This window comes from Polyergus mexicanus, unplaced genomic scaffold (assembly GCF_030449975.1).
Source record: "Polyergus mexicanus isolate NDT 795.1 unplaced genomic scaffold, iyPolMexi1.0 SCAF_4, whole genome shotgun sequence".
Classification (NCBI taxonomy): domain Eukaryota; kingdom Metazoa; phylum Arthropoda; class Insecta; order Hymenoptera; family Formicidae; genus Polyergus; species Polyergus mexicanus.
Genome location: NW_027223324.1, coordinates 8,592,326 through 8,606,685, shown reverse-complemented (window position 1 = coordinate 8,606,685; position 14,360 = coordinate 8,592,326). Strand labels below are relative to the sequence as shown.

The 14,360-nt window shown below is 41.4% G+C and overlaps 1 protein-coding gene and 1 long non-coding RNA gene across 2 annotated transcripts in view; one reads left to right on the top strand and one right to left on the bottom strand.

Moving 5' to 3' along the window:
• Positions 1–14,360, bottom strand: part of LOC138932393 (uncharacterized) — a 200,257-nt gene that overhangs the window by 144,618 nt on the left and 41,279 nt on the right. The window contains exon 4 of the long non-coding RNA XR_011446767.1: positions 940–1,052. This is a non-coding gene — a long non-coding RNA (uncharacterized lncRNA). The remainder of the gene's footprint in view (positions 1–939; positions 1,053–14,360) is intronic.
• The window catches only part of LOC138932392 (LIM domain only protein 3), a 37,125-nt gene continuing 22,945 nt past the window's right edge, over positions 181–14,360 (top strand). The window contains exons 1-3 of the mRNA XM_070294183.1: positions 181–290; positions 936–1,073; positions 1,773–1,898. Of these exons, the coding sequence (XP_070150284.1) occupies positions 202–290; positions 936–1,073; positions 1,773–1,898 (353 nt within the window). The 5' untranslated portion in view covers positions 181–201. The remainder of the gene's footprint in view (positions 291–935; positions 1,074–1,772; positions 1,899–14,360) is intronic.

Genomic DNA, 14,360 nt, shown 5'->3' with positions numbered 1-14,360 from the left:
CAATAATTATTATCCCCCCCCTCCACAATATTTCTTTAAAATTTCTATAAAATTTAAATGAAGGTATAAAAAAAATGTGGTTTTTTTTTTGTTTTGTTTTTTTTGACGCAAATTTACGAGACGCGTCAAATTTTCTCGCGCGATTCGTACAATACAAAACGATTAAGCAAAGCATTTCTACGTCATGTTACAGGCAATAAAATGACTATGGATGGAAGCAAGAGCGAGTCGGGCAAGAACGGGGCCACTCAACAAGAATGCGCGGGCTGTGGAAAGGCGATTACGGAAAGGTAAGTGCTTCGTATCGTTGCGTGGCACAGTGCGTATGCTAAATATCATATCTTTCGAAAGAATAATATCGTAAAGATGATTTATTTAACATTTAATATATCTTTTCTCCGAGATCGGACATACGAAAAATGGATTAAATACGTTTCCATATTTTTGTAAATGAAAGATGATCGTTTATAAATTCGCAATTTGATATTTGAGCGAAGATTAAAAATAAGGGATTATAATTATAAAAAAAGCACGTAACATGTACAATATTTACCGTGCGACATCAGCAGAGCGCAATGAAGTATGCATACAATTTCATTGTACGATGAACTTTGTTCGGAAAAAAAATCTCAAATTATATTAAATAATATTACTCTAATCCTCGAATCTTTTTCCTATCGATATATGATAAATTATTGACAACTTTTAAAATATATAAATCTATAGAAATCTGTATATATAATTTTCATATTAATTGTTTTCAATATTTTATAATTTTACTAATAATTAGTCGTAATTGAGCATTTTAAATAAATAATTAGGGTAGAAAAGCGTATTCCCCCCCCCCCTTCCCACCTCTCTCTCTATCTAGATCTATAAATACAGAGATTTGTACTTTTTTATATAAATATTATTATAAATTTTCCTTTTATTAGGTACCTTCTGAAAGCGTTGGACATGTATTGGCATGAAGACTGCTTGAAATGCGGATGCTGCGACTGCAGACTCGGCGAAGTCGGCTCGACGCTTTACACAAAGGCCAATCTCATTCTCTGCAAAAGAGATTATCTACGGTGAGTAGCGAACGAAAAAAAAAAAAAAGAAACAATCTGATCTATTATTTGATTCGTTTCTCGCAAAATTCTTTTCGAAAGAATTTTCGCACATTTACTCACGCGCGTCTTATGTCGACGAGTCAGTAAACGTAGATAGATAGAGAGATAGATAGATAGATAGATAGACAGATTGATAAAAAACATGACGAAGGACACGCTCGTGAAGGAGAGAGAAAATGGAGGAAAGCGGCGGCAACAAATCGAATTTTACAGATGAGTTTCCCTTATTGAATACATCCACATCCCATATAAACAAGCGGGAGCAAATAAACCGTGTTGAGATTACAAAGTCCCGAGGGAATGCGCGCAGGTGGCGCGTCCGCACGAGGAACACGCGCCATCGAAACATTGTGGCCTTTATTAATGGCCCAATATTTGAAGACGGCATATTCGTAGTGCCCGTAAGCTTATTGGTTTTCGCGGCGCGCGGGGCGAAAGCTTCTTCGTTCGTTCTTTCGTCGTCGAGACGAAAAGGACTTTTTTTCCCGTTACATTATGAGTCACAGATTTCCCAAGTTCCGATAATATTCTTGCCATAATATAACATATTTATATAATTGTGCTATAACCGTGATCTTCATTCGAATCGCGTGCGTAATTACTTGAAATATCTGAAATGGCGATGATGGAACGTTTCTTCTCTTATCTGTTTGACAGACTTTTTGGAAATACCGGTCACTGCGCAGCATGCAGCAAAGTTATCCCAGCATTCGAGATGGTGATGCGGGCGAGAACTAACGTTTATCACCTGGAGTGCTTCGCTTGTCAACAATGTAATCATAGGTAAGTGAGGGCGTAAATAATATATCGCAACTTGACGAATATATTGTATTTTCTGCAAAAGATTGAAACAGGATGAATCTATATTAATTATATTTGACGATCGGGAAAATTTCGAGAAACGCTTACAAAATGATAAGCTTCAAGGAGTGCGATTGCGCCAAGGTGCGGTCTCGTTTCCACGGGCCCTCTCCGGCTGCGCTATTATTTTATTAACAATAATGAAAGCCGGTAATTAAACATTCACACCCGGCGGCGCCGACGTCGGCGGCGACGGCAAAGTCTCTCTCGCTCGAGTATTCCTCGTGGCAGCTCATCCGTATAACAATTTAATTCGAGCCACCCTAGCCGGGGGTTTGCCTAACTTCTGCAGCACTTCGCAACACTTCGCTTACTTATTCACAACAACCGAGTTAAGCCGAGACTCGTTCGAAAGCCGGGACTCGAGCCGAAACATTTCGGCTCGGATCTGCCGAATGGAGATAATCGGCGCGCGAGGCTCAAGAGCCCGCAAGTCATGGCTTTTGCGAGCCATCGCGAAAACGAGAATTTCCATATCTTTTCACGCAAGATGCCGAGAACGTGAGACGCGATATCCTCCTTCACATTTTTCCAAACTCTCTTTTTAGAAATTTTATAATATTAGAAATACTATTAAAGAGTCGTAGTTTTTTAGTCGAAATTTTTTAATGAACGAAGGAAGGAAGAAAGGAAAGAAAATATTTAATTGATAAATAACTTATTATTCTTGATGAAATTACGCGTCGATATTTCTAGCAACTTCCGTCGCTCGTCATCACATTACGATTGATGTAAAACGGCGGTTAGTTTCCCTAACTTGAGACTTTCAAGGAGGATCAATGTCGTAGAACAAGAAGAATATGCTCGACGCTTCCTCTCTTGACGAGTATAATTGGCACGAGGGCTTCCAACGTAGATGCGAAGGTATTCGGAGACATTTGCGAAACAGAGGAGAAAGAGAGAGAGAGAGAGAGAGAGAGAGAGAGAGAGAGAGAGAACAGCTAGGAAAGTCAGAGTTGCAAACTATGCGAGCGACGTGTGGGTGCCCCGAGGTGCACGTCAGATGCAAATCATGCCGACTAATTTCTCGGAAAACTCGCGGATCCGGAGGGAGAGCAGACCGAATATCCGCACGGCGAGATACGTCCGAGCATAATAGCGTAACGATAAAGCCGAATGGCCGAATTAATTATACTCCTGTGTCTTTGGTTGTCCAAAACAGTTCAGCCATTCGGTGCTAACAATCCTTGGCCCAGCTAGTTAACAAAAGCGTCCGTTTCGTATGTGTTGATTAACTCTTTGACTACTAGATTTGTTTTTTTTTTTTAAATATATATATATATATATATATATATATTGAGAGATATTAATATCTTATTTATTTAAAATAAATTTTTATAAAAAAAGCCTCTCGGTTCTCTAATAATTAAGAAAAAATATATGCGATTTTAAATTTTATTCTTCGTAAAAGAATTGGAATAATACAATTATTTATTTAATTTGATGAAGATATAAATTGACTTCCGATATCGAAATGATTAAACTATATTTAAGAGATTATAATTACGTGATCTTCCTCCCCCCCCCTCCCCTCTCTTTTTCTCTCCCTCTCTCTCTCTCTCTCTCTCTCTCTCTCTATTACGTATATAGATTTTTTTATAAATTTCATCATACTATGCATATACATAATACGCGTTGAAAGAAATTTAATAGATAAATTAAATATTACATATCAATATCACATAAATTACGTCAATTGGGAAAGGATAGGAGACGACGAGATCGCTCATTTATACCATTTGACAGAGGTCGATGGCATTTCGGCGTATTTAATATAATGTCACTCCTCGACATTTGCCCGACCTTTCTTGCACCCTACGGCTCTCTATTCTGAATTTGACTCGGGCCACGAGACCGGAACATCGAGCTCTATTAGAAGTATCCGTTAGAAGAGAGATAGAATACAAGTTTCGTGTGCGTTTCCATTAATTAACAGGTCATTTGTATTAGAGTTATAAAACATTGGACTAATAATATATATAGATTGTGGCGCTATTAGAAGTTAACGGTAGATTATTTTGTGCCAATTCAGAATATTTTCTCAACGAAAAGGAAAAACATTTCTCTCCTTCTCTCCTTCTTTCTCTTCCGAGAACGTTATTATTTATAGTAATTTTTGAAATTTTTTAACGTTGCATATATTTATAAGTAAATTTCAAATTAAAGTCGATTAAAGTAAATCCTACTTGATATTTATTAAAGAACATGCTTTATGTTTGTATATATATTTAATTTGCAAGAATTCCTTTACTTCTAATACTATAATGTAATATTGTAAATTTCCTATTTTTCTAATTATGTAAAAATAATGTCCGCAAATTTTGTTTAAAAAAAAGGATTGACTCGGGATTCAAGTCAAAGAATCTGCTATTAATGTCATAAATATAAAGTTGTAAAACTCGGATGTGATTTCTGCAGGAAACGGCAGGAAATATACCCATTTATTTTAATTGTTGAAAGCCATTGTTTAACACGATTCTCAAACGGAGAATCCTTGCAGAATGTGGAAACAAAATTATTGTTGCAGGATGTAGTTGGATAAAATAAAATTTAACAGCTCATACTGGTAGCTCTTTATCGGCGCATGACTATCGAGCGGAGCCGATTACGGCTTAAAGATATCTCGGCAAAAGTATACTTTCTTTCGCGGTCGATGGTAACGTGCAACCCTTAAGGCGAACCATTGGTTAGGGGTTGAAGCGGTTGACCGTACGCAATAGCGGAAACGGATGTGGCCGTTGGGTCACGCGATCACTACGAGCCGAGCATAAAACACCTGAGTTGTTTAATCGTACGCTCCCGAGGTAGAAGTCGTGGCTTGTGAACTCGCTAAGGGTGAAATCTCTCAGTTTCTCTCTCTTTCTCTCCTTTTCACCCTACTTTGTATCGCGATACGGAAGTGCGGATTACTCATTGACGAGTGGACGTGTAAACGCGACGATAATGAAGGCCTTGAGCACGATTGAACGAATTCTTCGTGAGTTTAGGTATGGAAATTTAGTCCTTGGAAGACTAACTAGAGTATTGTATATTTTATTGTAGCGTTTCTGTATGTTAATATCTTTTTACGATAAACTATCACGATAATTCTATAATAATTATGTGAAAATTTTAATTTATATGCTAATGTCCCCGTGATATCACCATCTTACATTGTTTCGACTCGTTTATTGCTAAATAAAAAAACATTATTAGAAAGTAAAATGGCACACATTTAGAAAACTGTTTTAATATACTTATATTTATACATATCACGTGTTATGTGAAACTAATTTTATTCCGAGAAGATTAAATAATATAATTTAAATTTCTACATTGCGTTTAATGCTTCCAAGATAAAATGTAAATTTACAAGTGACCTGTAACGAAAAGATTAAAATACTAAAGTGATTTTTGAATAATTTTTTATAATGTGTAGTACGATAATTATCCTCGCTAATATAATCACACTTCATCTGAACAACGATACCGTTATCAATGGTGTTTTCTCAAACGATAATATAAAGATCACAAATCGAGCGAATCGAAACGTGCGTAATGAATTATAAAATCCTATCATACGGCATTAACGAGGCGAACTCTTTCGCTTGTTTTCACATCGTGATTCTCGACTCTAATATCTCTTGGCGATCGAAACGCGCGGATAAAAAATATCAAATTTATACCATCCCATCGATTGCGAGTATCTCTCGGCGCGTGCACGCTGTTTAAAGCCGATGACGCACTTTGTACGTCGCGCAGTTTTCAGATTTATCACGGCTGCATTTTAATCACCAATTCGTCGGAGATCGCACGTTGCGGACATTGACTGCGTTTGATTGAAAGTGTCGCCTGCGCGGATAAGTTGAGATGAGATAAAATACGCAAAACAGACGAAGAAATTTACGTAATCTTCCACCCTTGTCGTATTCGCGCAAACGAGCACGAAAATAAGCCGGGATTTTGCAACAAAAGTTTTGAGCGACAAAAATCGGCTTTGGCAACGCGATTGTCATTAACATAATACAGTTAATGCATCGCAATAATTAATTAATAACCAGCAACGGGAGATACGTACACACGCCACGTTATTAGCTTGTCACAAATAATTGTATCAATAATGATGCATTGATAATTATCGTATAATTAAAAAGCGAATGCGCGCGCTCGTAAATCACAGTGTCATCACAGTCCCACCTTCCCCCGCAACATTTTCTAAAACGTAAAGTTTCTCACGCTCGCGCGAGCAGTCGGGTAGACTTTAATTAAATTCTACGATCTCTCTTCTCGCGCGCGCACTCTCTGAAACGACCGCGGCGTGTAGTAAGACGCGACCGGCTTAAGCTCTTCCTCGACTTACGATCTCTGCCCGAAGGAAACCCGCTTCGAGAGAGAATCTCGCTTTTGTCTAACGAAAGCACGGCGAGCATTGTCGGACGACCGACCGCTCGTCTCTCCCCGCGACTGGCGGGCGCAGCATTGTTCGTGCTTATATTGTATTTTGGCATTACGAGTTAGCCGGTTTAATTGTTATTGTTCCGCAGAGCTTATCGAACACGATGCCCTGTTGCATTCCCACGCGAATCATCGCCCGGCATCGCAATTACTCCTAAATCACTAAACTCCCTTACCTGCGAACGAGCAGTTACACGTAACCTACGACATTGACACCGTTTATCGACTTTCCCATAGCGACGCCTGTTTTAATAAGCGTCGCAAAACATGAATATATATATACCGCGTCTGATCGTATATTATCTTCTATTACGTCAAATATTTAACGATATTCGATAATTAATAATATGTTTATATCAAATTACAAAATCTATACAGGACATTCTATGATATTATTTTTTGACAACATGTTCTTCGACTCATTTAAAATCGATTCGATCCTTAAAAGAAAAAGAAAAAGAAAAACAAAACCCGTTGGCGCATCGATAATTTTTGAATAATTAGCAATTAAAAAGTAACTACCTATAGACAAGAAAGCCAAATGTTTTTTCAAACAGATAAACTACATTTAGCAAACTTTGCATTGATAAAATTTTAATTTTAAACTTGATTATAAAATGATAAAACATTGATAATTGAAATAAAAGCTATACAACAATAAATAACGGTTATCTAGGAATTTTCATTAAATAGAGAGAGAGAGCTCAACTATATGTATACATATTATACATCCAGAAATCAGTTAATATATTTTCTATTAAATAGCAATATGCAACATAAAAGTAAAACATAAACAGAAATGGAACATCCTGCGTATCTCAGAGAAATACATTTATGTACGTATCGATCGTCTCTAATAGTGAACAGAAAAAGCGCGCATCAATGCTCAAAAAAGTCTGACCCTTCCGTAAAATTTGACACATCGCGTATTATATTTGCGCGATAGATAATATTATATGGTATCGTTGTGTCTTAATTATTAGTCGTTTGTCGAACTTGTATCCCAACTTTCGTCTCTCCGAGCGCTTCCCCGCGCGATCCCCGAAATCTAAGGACAATGCAAAGTTAATTTCGCCCTACGATTCTCTCGAGAGTAAGGCAAGGGTGAGAAAGAGGGCGAACGCCCCCGCAACCGGGTAAGTAAGCAGTATATATAGGTAGGTCGTGTGCGATAGGAGAGACGAGGTGACGGCGCCACGGCGGGAGAAGACGGTGCGGTCGGGAAAGGGTTGAGGAAAGAGAGAGTGAGAAAGATAAAGCGGCCATTTTGTTTCCGGTGTCCCGGGAGCACTTCCGGTCACCGTCACGCAGCCCCGCGCCACGGAGTGCCCTCGAGAGCTTCTGAGATCTCCTTCCGTGATTATATTCAAATTAAATGCGCCGGTCCGACCAGTAATATACTGCCGCCAATTTAGCTACAACCCCCCGGAGGGTGGTTCGCCTTACCTTCCTCGCTCCGTTGCCTCCGTCGTCTCGCGCATCCGAATCTCGGCGCAAGAACCCCGTGAATTGTCTCGTTTCGTTGGAGAATGCATGCCACAACGGTGTCAATGATTTTCGACGTGCGGATCGTCAATAAAGCGCGCCTATCGCGCGCGAACATAGTGATCGCGGTGAGCCAATCGACGCGGTATCACTAGTGATAGGATTGTTCCCGGAATTTCATTCGATAGATGACCGAGCGGATAGAAACGTACGGAGAAAAATTTATCGCATCAGTTTATAAATAAAATATTTTTTCGTAATTATATTTTGTATTAAAGGTAAAATTCGCTCGATGCTCATACGACAAACGACTTTTATTTACGAATAACATTTTACTAAAAAATTATATGCTTACTCATCGCGCAATATCAGCGTGAACCGTATTACGAGAAAAGAGATTATTGCAGTGTATTTGAAATTTTAATAACAAACGACAAAGGCAAATCTCTGCGAACCGCGAGTACGAAACCGTAATCGTTCGCGCCTCGAGATCGACAATAAATTCCTGTGCGGCGCGACAAGGAATTCGCTTCCGGTTTTGGTTGCGCCGCGCCGCGCCGCGCCGCGTGCACGTATCGCGTTCAAGCGCGGCTGCATCCGAACAGTGGGGTTTCGGTTGCATCATTTTCAATGGTGATAATCCGACGTGCCGAGAGGGCCTCGTTGCGCGCGTGAGTCGAACCTGCTTTGTCATCGGATAACCTAGACTCGCATTGCCGGCTCCGATGGCGATAGACCTGCCACTTCTCGTCCTCCTCCTCCCGCCTACCCGGTCCCCCCTGTTCCCTTCTGTTGATGGGCCCCTCGCGTCAGATACCAGCCCCCGACAAACGCGCGCATCCCTTGCTCAGAGCCCCGTCAAGAGAGCGACAGAGACAGAAAGAGAGAGCAAACGCCATCGATAGCATTTGTGTGCATTTCAAAACGATACATAGCAAACGCGCGTGGTAATAGGTGGTACCGCCGCGATTATAAATGAAAGGGAGAGAGGGAGGAAGAATCAAATTACTCGGATGGACGAGACGATTCTCAAGTGCGACGAACGGCGTAGGAGATCGTTACGCAGGGCGATTAACAAAATGTTGCTAGTATCTATGCGTCTGACGATGATTCGAATCTATCGTATGCAGAGAATTCGATGGATTTGATTTTGAAATAAACACACCGGTGAAAAATCCATATAATACTTCTACAACGACTTTATTATGGTAATGCAACAATAACGCGGGGTTATTTAAAAATAAACTAACATTATCTCTTCAATTTTTTTTTTTTTTCAAATTTTATCATCATTTAAAAAAAGCATAAAACATTCAAAAGATTATTCCCATCGACATCATAAAACAAATAATGTCACACTAGCGTCCTTTACAGACTCTCAATAAATCTAAATATTACTAAAAATGCCTCGCGTTATTCATATTTTTCCATTACACAGTATAAATAATGTTGCATCCAAATGTCGTTTTGTTAAACATAAACATTACTGAAGGAAAAGAGAAATAGAAACTTTATACCCAGGAGAATCTAAGAGTAAGCGTCATTTTCTCGTAGCTTGACGTCGATCAGATGACAGAATTTTTTCTGGTCTCAAATTCAAATAAAGGCGCACAAAATCAAAGATCGCTCGTGTGAAAGGAAGAGGAGAGGCAAGTGTCACAACGTTTGCGTTGCTCGTTACACGTGTATTCGTTTACTCGGCGAGCTGTGACCGGCGACGGAGCAAGGGACGGCGGAAACGGAGGATGGCATTTGCCGGAGGCGGCAGCGTGCGGGGGTGGTTTGTAATAGGCACGCACACACAGGCGTACCGAACGTGTGCGCGTGTACGACGCGTGCGCGCGTACGCATTTACGCGGCGCGTTGCCAATGATTTATGTATACCGCTAATTACCAGCGTGAACTGCACTGTTTTATCCGACGATCATAGTTTTATTAGGCCAACCTGTGCATTGCGGTATTGTCAGCGCCAAAAGCATCCCCGAACAACACCCCCTATACCTGCTGCGCCGAAATGCATCGGCGCACCCTGCGTTTGTAACGCTCCGGGGAGTTTTCGGGAGCGCGAAATCATTACGAGATGCGTTTCGTGCGTTTTTGTAACTTTGAGTCTATTTTCTCGTGAAATTAAAGCTTTCTCCCTCCCCTCGTTTCTCAACAAATATATTATATAATTTTATCGAAAGAAATTTTTAAAAAATATTCCAAACCGTTTTTTATCTACGAAGTTATATCGTATTATTACAAACATACTTCTTCGGAATTTTCCCTATGTTTTTAAAACACCTAAGGCAGTAAATTATTTTATGGCAAACTGGACGTTTTACGGAGCGTATCTACTCTCATGGATTTGAGAGAGCGACGGGTAACGCGCAAAAAGGGGCTGTTGTTATAAATGAGAGACGCGATAGCTCTTAACGTCAAAATTAATTCATATCCGCCGTCGCCGTTGCTACCTCGACGTAATCCCTGGATTTTTGGAACGCCCTCGTGCACAGCGATGGCTTTAATCTCCGGTTTAGGGATCTTGCTAGAAAATAGACGCACCTAAGTCCTATACGGCTTAAACGTGGCTTTAAACTCGTCGTACGCAGTATACGCGGACGATCCGCGTCATTCTTACACATAACGTGCGATACATCGGAGCACAGCTGAGCACTCGCTCGTTGTGTAAAGTCGTATGCTGCGAGCAATTTTTTACAAGCGAAATGTTCAAAACATCTTCGAGCAAACGTATCGAAATGCAAGGTGAATAAATAATCTTTTCCGCGAGGAAAAAGATACGATATGCTTTTGCTCCTTTATATATTTGTGAAATAATTCTACTTTTAGTTTCTGCCAAGAGCATTTTCTCTCACTCTTATTCCTATGACCCATTAGCCAACGGATTTCGTAATTAACGTGAAAACAGCATCGTCAGTGCGCGCGCGAAATGCTCGCGACAGAGTAATTAGCGAGACACGGGATTCCGTTAAACGCGTAGAATTAATCGCGCAAATACGAGATTAGCCGATGTGGGACGCGCTCGTGTATATGTGCATAATACGTAAACGTACACAGTCGACCGTGTGCCGTATTTCCCTCTCCGTCTCCTCTCTTTCTCTCTCTCCCTTTCTCCTTTTCCATATCCTCCTCTTTATATTTCACGCGCGCTCTCTATAAAATATATACATATATACAAATTGTATATTATGCCACCGATAAAACGATACCTAAATTGCCGCACCGCAGCAAATATCGTTATAGAAACTAATGCGATTCGCCGCGGGCTGGCCACCCGTGTCTAGATTTACTATAATTATGCTTGAAATGCGATCGTAAACACTCCAATACGATCAGTTTAATTGTACGCGCAAATGGGATCTATAAAAAGCTATTCATTATTGTGTAAAAATTAACGTGTCGTATAAACAGTCGCATTTTGAGTGCATCATGCATGTAGCATCAAATGCAAAACATCAAATGATAAATTCTATAAATAGTTATCAATACGCAAAATTTACAGTATAGCTACTTTTCCTACGAGATTCGGCTTTACGTTTCACGAAATAAAATGCAAATCGCAGAAACCACAGAGACAGAGACGGACGCTTATTTATTAACGCGAGTCATGCAGCGTCAACCTGGCGGAAAAAGAATTGTCTCTTCGAGGATCGAGGGTCGCGGGTTGCGATGTAATCGCGGCAACGACACGCGTGTTCGCGCGCTCGCGATCCTCCCTCACTCGATAATCCGCGACGTGTTTTGTGCGCGATGACCGCGCGTCCTGCCGTGATGAAAACAATATATACGCGTACATATTTTTCGCGGGCGTGAGCTGGCATAAAACGAGCCGATTACGAAGAACGCGACGCGCGGTCGCGGCGCGACACCGAGGACAGTTCTTCGCGAGTTCACGGTGCCCATCATCGTCATCGTCGCGCAACGGGACTAATTTCTCGCGAGAAATTGCGCGAATTGGAAGATGGTGAAATGGAAGGCGCGGGTGTAAAGTAAACGAATCGTCGATCCCCGGCAAATCGATTGTAACGAGCGTCATAAATTGATCCGCGCGCGCGTCAGGCTTCCCCTCTTTATGCCAATTCACCGTGAATGAGAGACGCGTGGGTGCGGAACTCTTCAATAATAGTAAACGTATCGCGTACGTATTAAATTTGTTGCCTTTTTGAGGAATATCATATTTTTTTATTACGAGTAGAGAAAGATTTAAATATATGACTACTAATTTGAGATTTCTGTGTCGTTAATTTCTATATCGCAATCTAAATTTCTTATTCCGCAATCGTATCTGACACGCCATATAATAAATGACACGATATTAAACGCGTTGGCGATTACGCGGTCGATTTTAATGCACAAAACTGCATAACGCAGTTGGAGCTCTTGCGATAATAGCGTTCGGTGCGTTCGCAAAACGGAACACGAGCCAATAAATAATAAGGGGAGGTAACGAGAGATCGGTCGCGCGCGCGTGACCGTCGATAAAATAATAATTACCGTCGACAATGCGCCCGAACAAATTGCCCGTTAATTTTTGCCGATAAACATTCGTAAGCCCCGTACAGGCGAAAACCGTATGCACGCGACGCGTAAATAATAGCCAAAATGCGATCACCAAAATCGCGCTGCTTCTCTCCCTCCTCCCCTCGCAGAAGGGCGCGGTTTGCGCTCGCTCGCACGTGTACGCTACGTGTGTGTTTGTACGTACGTAATTCTCGGCGTATATAATATGGAGAGAGGGATGTGTGGAGAAAGGGGCGGTTAGAGCCTCGGCATAAATATCAACGCATAATAATTTTGAATGGTTATTAGCGATAATAAAATCCCAATTTATCGAACGGCAGTCGCCTCCACCTCTCGTGCTCAACATTCGCGATTTATAATCTGCCCACCCAGTGCTTCGTCACGATCGCGCATGTTGCACCGAAACAATGCGCCGATGTTTATCGACAATGGGAAGAATTTATCTCCGCTGTGATCAGGCGCGTAACGCCCCATTTTCTCACGCTCCTAATCTCCCATTCTTTTTTCATTCGTATCATTCGCGATCTGTCTCTAATATCTATCTTGAAAGTATAACAAGTACTAGTCAAAGTAGGTCGACGCAAAATCGTAGAGCTAGAAAATATGCTTGATTTAATTTCGTTGTGGTTGCCAACGAGAGTGCATTTTCTTGACATCGACGTTAATTAAAAGGATCCTTCATGATCGAACAAGCGTCTCTCGCAAACAGTGATGTTTGCGAGATCTGCTTCTGGCAGATCATAGTCGAACCAAGGCGCGTCGTTTCCCCCTCCGACGCGTTTGGTTTCTGAGTTACGCAAAGTCTGCCGTAGACACCTTGTATCTACTGGCATGCAACGGGAGTAAACGCGGCGCGTTAACTAATAATATCACTTGTCACGTTCAACAGCACTTCGCTAGACAGCGCATAGTTGCCGCGAGATAATACGACGAGATTATGTGATATATATATATATATGTACGCGAACTCTCCTCCCTCGCGATTATACTCATCAACGCTTTATGCGAGTATCGAGCCTAGTCATCTGGAACCGAGTCGTCGATCCTGAAATTAATTTTGTTACGCAACTTTTTTTCGCTCATAATTATTATTATTTTATTAAGCAGAAATTCGATCAGCGCGGCAAAGATTTGAACCGTCTTAGGCAGCAACTTTATAATAAGTTTACTACATAAGCGCATTGTTCGAGTACGGTAGATCGTATCGAGTTGACACGCACGCACGTCTATAATCGATTCCGTTCCATCGGGACGACCGGGAGAAACTTTCGAGGAACGGAGCTTTCGTGGTCGCTCTCTCTCTTTTGAATAGTCTCTCGACCGTAAGCTTTGTAGATTTTAGCACCCGTCCAGTGCATCAATTTCAACTTTGTCCGCCATCTCCGAGAGACTCGCGCCGACTATTCCTCCCGCATTCTTAGTCGACGCATTTTCTTCCACTTAACTTTTCCGGCGATAAAGACGCATCGACCCATCGTCGTCGTTCGCGTCGACAATCTCCTATCGTAACCACTCTCCCCCTGCCTTCCCTCTTTCGGCGGGTCGTCGGAACGCATGCAAAGTAAAGTTGTTCTTTAGTTCGTTAGGTCGACGGAGACAAGGGGACGCCTTCCGGCCTTTACTTACGGGACTCGAAGGTGAAAAGATAACCTACGAGCATTACTCACCGCGAAGGACGACGAAGTGGCGCGGGCTACGAGCGGATGTGCCGTCTGAGAGGCAAAGGAACGGAGGGAGCGAGATCGTTTGCGCACCATCTTACGCGTTCTCGCAGTTTTTATCGCGACCGCTCGACGTTTCACGTACCTTTTTATGCCGTTTTGATACAACTTCGAAGCTTCAAAATTTATCGGCCCGATGCGAGAGGAGAAAGAAGGGAAATTCAGTGTCGTTTTTTCATAATTTATATATCCTCGCGTAATTTTTCGACGTCTTATCGCG